Source organism: Pseudomyrmex gracilis, unplaced genomic scaffold (assembly GCF_002006095.1).
Source record: "Pseudomyrmex gracilis isolate BER0280 unplaced genomic scaffold, ASM200609v1 scaffold_87, whole genome shotgun sequence".
In the NCBI taxonomy this organism is placed as follows: domain Eukaryota; kingdom Metazoa; phylum Arthropoda; class Insecta; order Hymenoptera; family Formicidae; genus Pseudomyrmex; species Pseudomyrmex gracilis.
The window spans coordinates 314,154-327,020 of record NW_018020671.1 but is presented as its reverse complement, the minus strand read 5'-3'; the positions used below and the strand labels follow the sequence as shown (position 1 = coordinate 327,020).

General features: G+C 38.2%; 3 protein-coding genes across 10 annotated transcripts in view; all 3 read left to right on the top strand.

Annotated features, from left to right (window-relative positions):
• The first annotated feature begins 2,149 nt into the window (after positions 1–2,149).
• Positions 2,150–3,076, top strand: LOC109855308. Its single transcript, XM_020429426.1, has 3 exons — positions 2,150–2,317; positions 2,561–2,696; positions 2,944–3,076. The coding sequence occupies exons 1-3, from the start codon at positions 2,200–2,202 to the stop codon at positions 3,074–3,076; spliced, it is 387 nt and encodes a 128-aa protein (XP_020285015.1). The 5' UTR covers positions 2,150–2,199.
• Positions 3,077–3,755: 679 nt separating this feature from the next.
• Positions 3,756–7,676, top strand: LOC109855325 (S-phase kinase-associated protein 2). 3 transcript variants are annotated; one of them, XM_020429464.1, is made up of 6 exons: positions 3,756–4,021; positions 5,172–5,480; positions 5,572–5,836; positions 5,950–6,386; positions 6,487–6,614; positions 6,710–7,676. In XM_020429464.1, the coding sequence occupies exons 1-6, from the start codon at positions 3,939–3,941 to the stop codon at positions 7,054–7,056; spliced, it is 1,569 nt and encodes a 522-aa protein (XP_020285053.1). In that variant the 5' UTR covers positions 3,756–3,938; the 3' UTR covers positions 7,057–7,676. The 3 variants fall into 3 exon arrangements, with proteins under 3 accessions (XP_020285053.1, XP_020285054.1, XP_020285055.1); XM_020429465.1 differs by lacking the exon at positions 3,756–4,021 and adding an exon at positions 4,029–4,168; XM_020429466.1 differs by lacking the exon at positions 3,756–4,021 and adding an exon at positions 4,188–4,731.
• A 374-nt stretch (positions 7,677–8,050) lies between these two features.
• The window catches only part of LOC109855368 (PERQ amino acid-rich with GYF domain-containing protein CG11148), an 8,024-nt gene continuing 3,207 nt past the window's right edge, over positions 8,051–12,867 (top strand). For 4 of the 6 annotated variants that reach the window (XM_020429566.1, XM_020429564.1, XM_020429565.1 and 1 more), the window contains exons 1-9: positions 8,051–8,208; positions 9,153–9,201; positions 9,353–9,587; positions 9,732–9,905; positions 10,020–10,218; positions 10,298–10,511; positions 10,728–11,715; positions 11,868–12,218; positions 12,301–12,618. In XM_020429566.1, the coding sequence (XP_020285155.1) occupies positions 9,170–9,201; positions 9,353–9,587; positions 9,732–9,905; positions 10,020–10,218; positions 10,298–10,511; positions 10,728–11,715; positions 11,868–12,218; positions 12,301–12,618 (2,511 nt within the window). In that variant the 5' untranslated portion in view covers positions 8,051–8,208; positions 9,153–9,169. The other 2 variants (XM_020429562.1, XM_020429563.1) reach the window with 2 other exon arrangements.

Genomic DNA, 12,867 nt, shown 5'->3' with positions numbered 1-12,867 from the left:
ATATCTTATAGAAAAATATTGCACATTTGTTTTGAGGATACTACGCAGAAACAATCTGGTCAAAAAAACAATCGAGGTCGGTCGATGATAACGAACGCTAAAAAAATATAAAAAAAAATGAAAAAAAAAAGAATCGAATTACACCTCTTGTTCCGAAAAAAGCACTGCCGATTGCAACATGCTTTTTATAGAAAAAAAAAAGAAAACAATCGAAAAGCTTTTGTATCTTTGTTCGGTATCCTTGAAAAAAGATCTCGAGTATTTTTCTATAAGAACTCGTGCGATGCCTCCCTTTTGTGAGTGATTAATTAAATACAAAGTCTTAAGGAGAAAAAAAAAAGAAAAATTCGTCCTGTATTATTATTATAATAATAATAATCAACCAGCAACAAATCGCGTAAGAATCTCTACCTTGTTGACCTTTTGCGATGTTTAATTGCAGTTGAACGATTTTTCGGGATTTAACCAAGATCCGTTGTTGAGATATCTTGAGACTATTCTATGAAGAAGAAAGAGTGAGAGAGAGAGAGAGAGAGAGAGAGAGAGAGAGAGAAAGAAAGAGAGAAAGAAAAAGAGAGAGTAAATGAAAAGAGATGTAAAATGTTAAATCTCTCCGCGTACACTTCTTTGATTGCGAAACAAAAAGATCATGATATCGTGAGTGGAACATACTACATACATATGTACGACACATCGTGTGCAGTGACATTTTTTACAGTAGCGTCTCTTCGCTCCCATATCGGACGAAGTTAGAACAAACTGACTCCGTCTCTGTAAAACGCGGTCGCGTTCTCTCTCTTCGACGATATGATGATGTTAAAATCAATTGACAACCTGGAGAAGCATTCGTGATACATCCCCGAGACAAACGGTGGTCGGAGTAAACAGAATTTTTTTTTTTTTTTTTCAGAAACATGAATTTGTTCAGATCACAATTTGTACAGATTAACAATTACGTGTATAACGTGGCTGTAAAATGCCATATAATATAATATAATTGCGAGAGGATACACACACAAGAGGATTTTGAGGAGGAATGTTCTTCGCGTCGCGTTAAAAATACACAGGGTCGACCGAGTTTTCGTCGACAAATGTTTTTTGCCGACGTCACAAAAAAAAAAACAACTCGATCGAAATTGAAAAGACAAAATTAATCAATTTTATCGAAAATGTGAAGTTCCTTAGAAATTTGTTCGTCATCAAAATTATATGTTACATTGGTAACGTGAGTCAGTGAAAACCGATTGTCGATGAAATCCGTGTCGACAATTTTATTAAATGTAACTTTTTTGTATATTGTACACGAGAGAAGATTGAGCGCGCGATATGTATATGAGAATACTGAATGATACACAATTGTGCGAGAGAGAGAGAGAGAGGGAGAGAGAGAGAGAGAGAGAGAGAGAGAGAGAGAGAGAGAGAGAGAGTTGCGAATAAAACCAAAACTTGAAAATTCGAACTTCGATTCGAAAAGGGAAGAGAGAAAGAACGAAAAGTTTTCGTTTTCCGAAAGGTAGAAACCTGCCGTCTCTTTTTTTTTTTTCCCAAGAATCTCAATTTATCGAGAGAGGCGTTTCAAGAGACACGAGCACAATGAGATTAACGCGCTGATGATCTTTAAATAAGAAATAGAGGCGGTTAAGGTCGGTAAGAGGAAAACGAAAATAGCCATGGTCAAAGAGGATAAACAGGTTAATTATTATTAGAGTCATATATACTTTATTGGAATATATGAATGAAACACACTTACTGGGGAAAAAGAATAAAGAAAGATAAATATAGAAAAAAAATATCTCGAACCGGGTCTAGTTATTGCTCCCGAAACACATTAAGACTGTCTTCAAACGAAGAAATGCGATTGGTTTTTTCCTCATTAGATATGCGATTTTGTTTTTTTTATATAAGTTCTTGTTTAAGGAATTTTGGCATTTTTTTTTTAGAGGAAACTGCATTGAAAAAATCGCAGAAACGCGAATTTTCGCGCGACACGTTTGTTGTCCACCTACCTACGTTCGTTTATTTTGGACAACGTATTTCGCGCAGGTATTGATCAAATACACGGTAAACCGAATGTCGCGCGGAAACGTCCTCGCGACACATGGCACTTTGATCTTCAAGGCAGAGATATTGTCAGTCGAGTACTCTTGACGCAACAAGACGGATACAAAGGGTCGGAAACTTGATCGTATCCGCGAAATAATGTCCGATCAGCAAACCGATTCGCACGAAACGTCGAGGAAATCGGAGAGGCCGCCGTTCAAGTTGTGTTTTTCGCAAAGTCAGCAGATCGGACGATCCGATGCGTCGAAAACAAATGGTATACATACAAAGATATGTGTGTAATGCGAAAGTTTTTTTTAATGCGTTCTCCCACGGCCCCTAAAATCGGAGTCAAATCGATGAACGCGACAAAGTTATTAAAAAAAAATACACACTTATAGATAACTTTTGTTTTGTATAGATAACTTTTGTTTCAACATTTATTCGTAATTTGCGGTATGTTCATCTTGGTATATAGTCAAGTAATACGATAGACGTAATATAAATCTATAAATTTCAGTGAATGTTGTCACGCCAAAATTCTATTCGAGAGAATTCGCGCGGAATGCGGAAAACGCGAGCGACGAGAAAATCGCCACGGAGCGGGATAGAAATCCGAGGGATCTGTACCAATGGCCATTGCTGACTAGTCACACGTAATTTTCGCTTCACAATATCGCTTAAATTTGCTTATCAATTTCGTGATTGCCACACGGAAAACAATTTTTTTGCTGAAATAAGCAACAGATGATTTGGATTTTACGCGATATCCAAACCGGTGAGAAAAATACAGCAGGTTTAAGCAAATTCTTGATGGCAAAACTGTTTTCCCGTATGTGTAAGGAAATAATCACATACCGTTCGATATTTCGCTGGTTCAATTGCTTTTCAACGGCTTTTCAGGTACGGTTGGTGGCACGACAAAGGAGTACATCCGAAGAACCGATTCGACTTCCACAAAAGAACGTCGGACTTGGTGAGCTTTCAGATGAAAATTTACGCCGAGGATCGAAAGCTGAAAGGTCTTAAACAGTGAACGCGTATTGTATGCGCGCTTATTAAATCAACAAGATTGTTTTGATACGTACGAAAAATAAAAAAAAAAAAACACGGATGTGTTCTCAAAAAATTGTTTCGATCACTTTTCTGTTATCAAACAATCGCTACGATGACACAGATAACATGTACAACAATTGTAGCATAGACGCAATGAAGAATTCGCGTAATAAAATCTATAAAAAAAAAAAAAAAAAATACAATCTTTTCAAACTTAGAAATTAATCTTATGTCAAACTTACGTAGTTCAAGAAGACTTAGATCGTGATTCTTCGTGCGGGAAATAAGCTGCGTGAGAGACGAAGGACGAGAGATTCAGTGTTTTGTAGATACGAAGAGAACTAGAATCCTCGGTCGAAACACATTTCCTCCTCAACCGAGGTTTGGAGTTGCGCGTCATCGATCGTATGATTCTCTGGAGAGATCTGTCGATCAATATGATCGATGACGGCGCGCTGACGGTTCGAGATGTTTCGAGAATACGTACGCGTTTCTTCGAGTTGCCGGCACTGCCGCGATCTCGATATACAGTATGTACAAGAGTATCGATAGAACGCGAAAATATACAGTAACTTAAGCGTGTTGCGCGCGTTTTTCCCCTCACTCGGATAAATCGCGTTCCCGACCAATCGGTGGTCAGTTCATTGTACCGTCGTGAGATCACGACGGTTCGCCGCGCCGCTTGGCGCCAATTTGTTTTGTAAGCGTACGAACCGGCGACGAAGGCAGTGGCTGCGAGCTTAGTAAAAATACTCGGTGATATTTAGTGAGGTTAAAACGATTAACGTGACAAAAAAAAAAAACAAAAACGAAAATCCGAGTCGGATCACGTACCGTCAGAGATGAATTCCGGTGTGGTCGAGTGCACGCGGCATCACAAAGAAGACCGTTTGTCGAAATCCGGAGAACTCTCGCCACCCGAGAGGTGAGGCAATTTTTTCTCTAGCACACACACGTTGTTGTTACATGGCGTTGCATGTGAATATTTCTTTTGCGTACCTGTTGCTCCGGACGAAATGGGGGAAGGTAGATATAATATGCAGGTGCACACGCCCATTTATTGTTCTAGCAGGTAAGATAAGGTTAAACATCTCTCTCAAGTGTGTTTATATTTTTTGTATTCTTTCTCTCTCTTCCGATGAAAAGAAAGACGTTTGGAAGTTTTTTTGTACTTTACGAAGACTTACGTTGCACGCGTAAAAATTACAACACTCGGTCATCTGCTTCGTTTGCAATCTTGGGGAGGAAATATTCTGGGTGCTTTCCAGCTACCTACACACAGGCGACACTGTGTGTGTTACACAGGGTGTTTTTCCATCAAAACACGATGTAATGCAGTGTCCATTAGTTTGAGAAAGAGCATGTCAGTGTCTCACTCACACCAGTGGACGCTGTGTTACACGGGTGTCTCGATGGAAAGCACCCACAGTACCAGAAAGCACCCGTGTCTGTGTACGTCTTGCTGGAAAACACCCTCTGATACACGCGATTTGTCGATCGCGAGCGAGAGCAAATTACCGCGCTTTTGCTCTCGCAGACTTTTTTGGTTGTTCTCACAAGCGTTAAATATAAGTAAAATTCCGTCCGAAAATAATTTTTTTGTCGAGATTCACGAGTGTGTAGTTCAGACTTTGCGTGAGTAATTTTGAAGTATACGTTCATATATCCTTTACGTTCGAAGCAACGCATGCCTTTTAAGTAAACAACAGAAGTCACACACACGCACACATACACGCACGTAGCAAACAAATTTTTCTTTGTTTCTCTGAAGGTGATGGATTTTACACTTTGTGTTTATAAATTTCATTTGTACAATAATATGATTATATATTTTTTATAGTTTTTTATAATTAAATGTAGATGTTTATTTGTTACAATTGTGTTTGTAGTTAAGAACGTACATTTGTATTTAACATGTATTAATAAAACATGTATTAACGTTATTGAATAAATGAGACTGTCGCTTATTATATTTACACATGGATGATGCGTTTTGTTTATGTGCAATCACTCACATGTAAATAAAAAGGCACAATATTTTCTAACATATTAATGTATGTGAAAAATGTTTATAGTAAACGATTACGCTTGAGCGATGACTACTATAACAGTCTAAGCAGCACACTCAATAGTGATAGTCAAAGTGGCACAAAATGGTTGTATTCGGGGAATACAAGTTTTGTGGAAAATGATGAAATTCTACAAGATATGGGAGTTGGTATGTTGGAAGATGAAATATCAAACTCTGAAAGTATAAAAACATTACAGTCTGAAGACTGCCCAATTTTACCTACGAGTTTAGATAATAATAAGAGATTGTTGTTGAATGAGCCTGTTTTCGAGTATCAAGAAGAGGTTTACACGAGCTGTGAAAACACAGACAGGTATGTATAACAAATTGCAAAGTGTTTGTGTAGAAATTTTGAACCTGTTGATTGTTTTTGTTTGTTACTTGTAATTGTGTGTTTCTTGCAGAATACAACATGATTCGGATGATTTAACCGTATTTGGTAATGAATCCGGTTATTCCTCGAGAGTGGAACCTGATAATTTTGGGGAATCAAAAGCGAGTTCAACTAAAAAGAAAATGGATAACTCTGTTGATAAGAGTGCTCTAGATATAGACAACTTTTATTTATTTAGAAGAAGAAAGCCCTCTGTCGAAGGTGAAGATAAATTTAACAAATTATCAGATGAAATAATTTTGATGATATTAAAATGGCTACCTAAGAAATACTTGGTAAGAATAATGACAGCGTCTGTGTGTGTCGTAACAATTTTTATTTCAAATTATTTTACTTATAATATGTGCTGAATTACTACTCATATAAAATATATTTATTTTGCACACAGGTAAATTCCATGTTGGTGTGCAAACGATGGTGTCAAATAGCTCGTGACGAAGTGTTATGGACTAGATTAGATTTGAGCAGCAAAGTTTTAAGCAAAGGCACATTAGGGCACATATTGCCGAGAGGATTGCAAATTCTAAGACTGGCACAAGCAGAGATCGCGGATCCTGTCTTCTGTGAAGGCAGTGAAGTTCTTAGTGATTCTTACGTCAGTAAATTACAATATTTAGATCTGTCGATGGCAGTTATATCCCCGACTGGTTTAGCGACGTTACTGTCCAAGTGTAAATATCTGAAGAAATTGTCACTGGAAAAGTGCGTACTAAACAGAGACTGCTGTAGAGCTATTAGTCAAAACACCGAGTTAGAAGTTTTAAATCTAACAATGTGTGAAAATATGGACAGTGACTGTATTGCGGATTTGATGAAGCTTAAATGGTAAAAGTATTAAAAATAAAAATAAAAATGTATTTTATATATATACAGATTTAATCTGTCACATTTCAATTTCAAAACAATCAATGAATTTGTGTTTCAGCTTGAACTCACTCAATATGTCATGGTGTTCCTTGGACAACGATTGTATGACGTTGCTTTGTCGAACGTTGACACCGACCATTACACGTTTGAACCTAGCGGGTTACAGGAAAACGCTGATTGATGATAGTAAGTGGATCAATGAACGTTTTTTTTTTTTTTTTTATTTATCGGCTGGACATATTTTTTCGGTTCTGACATGCCTTTGGTTTTTTTATTTTCAGACGTGAAAGACTTGTCAAACAGGTGTCCGGATATTATAGAATTAGACTTGAGTGATTGCGCCATGCTTACAATGCAAGCTGTTCCTAGTTTATTGAATTTCTCGAAATTGGAGCATTTGTCGCTGAGCCGTTGTTACTGCATTCCACAATCCGCGTACATGAGATTGGCTCACATGCAGTGTTTATTGTATTTAGACGTTTTTGGTTTAATGTCGGATGCGGTACTCAAATCATTTCAGGCAACCTGTCGCGATCTCGAAATCAACAAGTTCCTGTATAGCTCGATCGCAAGACCGACAGTTGGTATTCGAAGGACCAGTATCTGGGGCATTCGAGTTAGAGATTGAGTTTTATTAGGCAATATCTTTTATAATAATGGCAAAATGAGAAATCATTTCGTCTTGGTCTTCTTTGAGTCAATTTAACTTTATCAGTAGATATCCATTGCATTGATAAAGTTGAATTCAACTCGAAAAATTTATATATCAAATAATGTGTAAATTTTTTCGAAATTACTAATGAATTGTTGCTCAGATATTTAAAATTTTTTTGTGTGAATGTACATGTACACAGAAGTATTTCAAGACTTGTTTGAGTGTTCTTTTGTGTTGGCATAATTTTCAGATAACAAATTTTCTTATGTATTTGGATTTATCTGTCAACGCGCTCTTACTTATATATAGAAGAATTTTCAGTAGTTTTGGAAAGTTATCTGTGTATATAATTATCGCTTGTGTAATAAGGTATTTTGCACCGATACTTAACATATCAAATTATCTCTGCTGTGCGAGAGACTATTTTATTTATTTCGACTACACCTTTAGATCATTTATATACCAATTTATTTTGTCGACTTTTTTTTTTGCATATGCGATAGCTCTTACCAGTCAAGATCTCAAGAAAACAAATGATTAATAATTATTTATATGTAAGTATATATATATATATATATATCATGTTGTGTTTACACAACGAAGAACAAAATATCAAAGTCCAAAGTGCACTCGTAATAAAAAAAAAAATTTAAAACTATCATCGATTATAAATTTTTATACACAGCAGAACTAATCTATATATATTGTATATTATACTTAACACTCGAATTGTTTCGAATTGAAAAAGTTCTTAAATGTATTTGGAATATACTGTACAATCTTCACGCAACTCTGTACAGAATTTTTTTTCACAAATTACACACACGTGCGCATATAATATATATTTCTCCAAATTCCTCAAGGTCTTTTTGTGGGCGCGCACGCATCTAATTTTAGAATCACTAGGCCCTTTTTTTTTTTTTTTTTTTTTAATCAACCGCTTCGTTTCCGGATATTAGTGCATTTGACAGCGCTGTGTGATTCCTAGTGATTTTTCGCGTCTTTCTTCCAAGCCTGCCACCTACGGAGCCTTCGCATGCGCTCCATTCCAAAAAAACCCATCAGCCATATTGGTGTGTTGTATCACTTCTAAAACTTTCGAAGCTTATCAAAGGTATTTGTCAGGTATGGTTTCATCGCTTAGACTGTCGCTTGCGCTGATTGAACGGCGATTGTCTCGCAACGGGTCGTGATATACGTGAACGCGTCGTATCGCCAATCTTCTTTTCGACGTTCGCCAGCAAAAAAAGTTGGGTTAATGTTGCCACCTTGGCTCGCGACAATCACTTCTGCTTGCACGATCCCACACAAGACCCATGTCTTGTGTGAACGTAAAACGCATATGCTATCGCACGATTGCGCGCATTCGAGACGCGGGATGCAATTCGTGCTTTCTCGATTCACGGTCGTGATTGAATCGCGAAAGTCTCGAAAATCCTCCTGATGAACTGAGTACGTACAATTGCTTCACTTCTGTCTGTTATGTTGCCGTTTAGTAAATTCTTCTTGTTGTTGAGCTTTGTCGTGTGCGAGATATATTACATATAATAAACTTCGCGCTTGTCCGGATTTTATCGGACCGAAATCGCCGATCGCGCGATTTTTTTCACCGAGCAACAGGTACAGCTTTGTGCGAATATCTCACTTGCGATTCTCTCGAGATAAAACCAAATGTTTTCTCCATGTTGTGTCATATTTTGTATTCGCAGATGTGTTAACAGATGATAAGTCTCTTTCATCGAGAAAAGGTCAAGTTTCTTATTTATTTATGATCTCGCGGGGAATAGTTGTTCCGTACTAACGTTTCAATTTTTAATCTTTGATTCATTCTTATTCAACTAGATGATTTGAATTGGCGAGTACTTCTTTTGTTTCGCAAATATTGTTCGATATCTAAAAATACTTGAAATCCATGTTGCACAGATGTTCAGTATTCTTAGATATCTTTCAATCTCTCAGATATCTTTTAATCTCTCTTGATCTGTATGACATAATTAATTTTGATAAAGATTTTATATATATTGTTATTCAACGAATTTTTATTGATCTTATATTATATTTTTCCTCAGGAGATTAAGAGTGCATCATGACGGATTCCATGAAATTTGGTCCAGAATGGTACGTGCGATCTACTGCTGTATATAATCGAGACTCATAGATTGTTTTCGCAAATCTGCGGTTGCGAAAATTATTATTTATAAATTCAGTTTTTATTAGTATCTTAAATGGTAACATTTATACTGATGCACACGCACACACACACAAACAGGTTGCGCAATTTGTCTGGAGACAGTTGCAATACTGCTAGTGGTAGTGGCGGGGGGACTACCACTTTGAGTACTCCGAGATATCAATTGGCAGAGCATAGATACGGTCGGGAAGAAATGTTGGCCCTATTTGATCGAAATAACAAACCGCCAGAATTATTAACAACTTTTGCGGCATTGTATGTGGAGAAAACTCAACTTCCATTGGCTCTTATACAAATGACAGAGGATGAAACGGTACACAGACATTTTCAAATAATTTATAATTTTGAAAAACTTTTATATAGGGATACGCAACTTGCGACCATTTTTATTTTTGAAGCAAAATACTTTTATTGTTTTGTAAGATATAAAGTTATTAAATACGCATACACTTTTCAGCGTATGTGGAACGGAGGGATATCAAATATAGGTGGCCGTGGCAGAGGTAGTAGTGTTGATCGTGGAGGACGTGGTAGACCTGGAAGAGGGGGCTTGTATTCGTCCCATTATTCACGAGGAGTTGGCTTTGATGATTCTGGCGATGGTATACGAACAGAGGGCCAATCATTTCAGGTATATTCTATAGACGTAATTCTCTTTATATCTTTAAAAGAAAATTTGCTAAGTTTTTGTTTTAATTTCTTTTTTTTAGAACATGTTAAAAAGTTAAAAATATTTCACTTGCAGGTAAGAAACAGGCCCTTTGATAGATCTCAGAGTGAACGGGGCTGGTCAGAAAGGAACGGCGCTACAGATCCAGGGGAATGGAACGGCTCAACTAGTCCGAGAAAAGAGCTCAGTCGCGGAACTGGTAGTGGTAGTTCGCTGATGGAGAGTAATTGGAGGCGTCATCGTGGAGAAGACGATGACGGTTGGCGCAAGTGGGGTAAATGTGCACTATTTGTCTTTCAGTGATTTTGATTTATATTTATACGTAACAAAACGATTATATTTATATCTATCAGGAAGAAGTAGCTGGCGCGAGAGTGGCAGTATGGATCGAGACAGGATTGACCGAAACGAGGGTGAAAACGAGGAAGGTAGAGGTGGACCTGGAAGATGGGAGCATCGGGCAAGTCATAGATCCTCTCACGATTCAGGTCACCATCCACCACCGCCTCGTACTGCTCGTACTTGGGAATCAAATCATCACGATAACCATGACAATCTTCCTGAATGGTAAATATTAATATTCCATTAATTTAGTAATTTATGGTTGGTTATTTTCTTGTATATTGCCATTGTTCACGGTCAAGTCTTGTATTTAAAATTGACTTAAACTCTTGTCTGCGGATGCTATATAGCCAATGAGAAATGGTCTTTACAGAATTATCAAAATGAACGTACGATGAACTCAGGAGGTAGAATTAATGAATATCGAATGTGACATTTCAGGGCTACGGAGAATCCAACTGAGAGCGGTGGCAGTTTCGACTCTTCGGGCGCATTTCATGGATTATATTCAGACGATGATGAGGACGGTGTGGCGGGCGCTTCCCAATCGGGTAGAACTCGACGCGTATCGGAAGGAAGTGCTTCTAACGTAGTAAAATCTAATAGTAAACCATTAGCTTTTGGAACGGGTTCCGTCCCGTCGTCATCAAATCGTCAGACGAGTAATACAATAGCCGGTACATTAGGTAAGGAACGGTTGAAGCCATTGGATCCTCTCGAGAATAAAGATGATTCTGGAAAAGAGGGTAGATGCGATTCACCGTCCGTCAAACCAGCTACAGTTTCATTGACAGAAACTATTCCGACAAAAAGCTTAATGACATCTACGGATCTCACGCAGAAAAAGACTATCGGATCCGCGACTGCGGACACGATCGAAATCAAAGAAAAACCTGACGAACCTCCGAGCGGCAGTCACAAAGAGAAAGAGACTTTTAACGTGCAAACGTTAAAAGTTAAAACGGAAGTTACAACGGAGCCGGGCACACAAATAAATGCTACCACTAATCGACAAATTCCTCCGGATCTGTCGACTTCTGTACATAATTCGGTTGCCGCCAGCAGCAGGCAAAAAACAGATGACGATCTGGACGGACGAATGGAGGAAGAGATAGACAAATTAATGGCAGATGAGGAAAGTCATAAAGAAAAAACATCTGTAAACAGTGTTCCGCCTCCAATTGGCAACCAACCTTCCGGAGTTTCCGCGACAGGTAGTCAGGAAAAGTGGTATTATCGTGATCCACAGGGTGAAGTTCAAGGACCGTTTTTAGCTAGCGAAATGGCCGAGTGGTGCAAAGCTGGTTATTTCAGCACGGCATTGTTGGTGAGACGAAGTTGCGACGAACGATATGCTACTCTTGGTGATCTGATAAAAATGTGTGGTAGAGTCCCCTTCTCGCCTGGTCCACCGATACCTCCGTTAAAAGTAAATATTTTTATTTTTATATATTGTGTATTTTTATAATATGTTGCATGATATGAGTAACGTATATATATGACGAATATTGAACACATTTTTACGCAACAACATCGAATTATCTTTATTTATTTATTTATTTTTTTTTTTATTATTCGCAGTTAACCGAGCAGGTGATTCCACCTGTTCCTAACACTGTGCCAGCCGGATTAACCACTGGTGCTTTACCGAAGACGGGAATGGAGGATCCGCTATTGTTGCTGCAATATCAGCAAATGGTGCTTCACAATCAGTTGCTCGTGAGGCAAGCAAGAACATCAGCGATAGCAAAGTTGTCTCAGTCGGAGCATTGGGCGACACTGAGTCCTGTCGAGCAGAATCAACTGATACAATATGTCATACAAGATGGAATGCCGGAAATTCCAGAAGTACCTATAGCGACGAATCCATTTGTGCCTCATATCGTCTCTCAACCAACTAATCCCGTTATACAACTTTTCACTCAGATGCAGGTAATTTATTATTATTATGTATTTATTTTTCGAACTTGCAAACGTTTCAGTTTACATTGGGATGACGGTATATACTCTACAGGCGAAGACGCAACCCGAGACTCGCTTACCAACAAATCCGCACACAACCGCGTCGGCACATCCGGCTACGGTAGATCCTATACAGCAACTGATTCAACAAATGGGCGGTATACAAAATTTACCCACTGTGCAGCAACCGAATATCGCTCCAGCTCCAACGTCAACGCAAGAAGACAATCCAATAAAGTCTCTGTTGCGTCAGCTCAACGTCAATACAAATAGTCATTCACAAACAGCACCTCACTTAGATACAGCCGTGTGGCCGCCACCTCCGCCGCAAATAGCTCCCCAGTTCAACGCGCAGAATTGGTTAGCGCAGGTGCGTTTTAAGTTGTTGTAGAACTTACTTAAAACCAGTAAGTTCATACAATATTGCAAAAATGTTGGTATCTTATTTTTATAAATTATATTTATAAATTACACAGCCACACAAAAAAAAAAAATTTCTTTGGCCTGGAGATCAGACCATGTTTATTATATGTTTTTGGGGTCGCTGAATCCGAATCCGAGGTCCATTAAACCCCATCGGGTCGGAGTTCCGCCATAACCTCAAAAAACACCATAATCT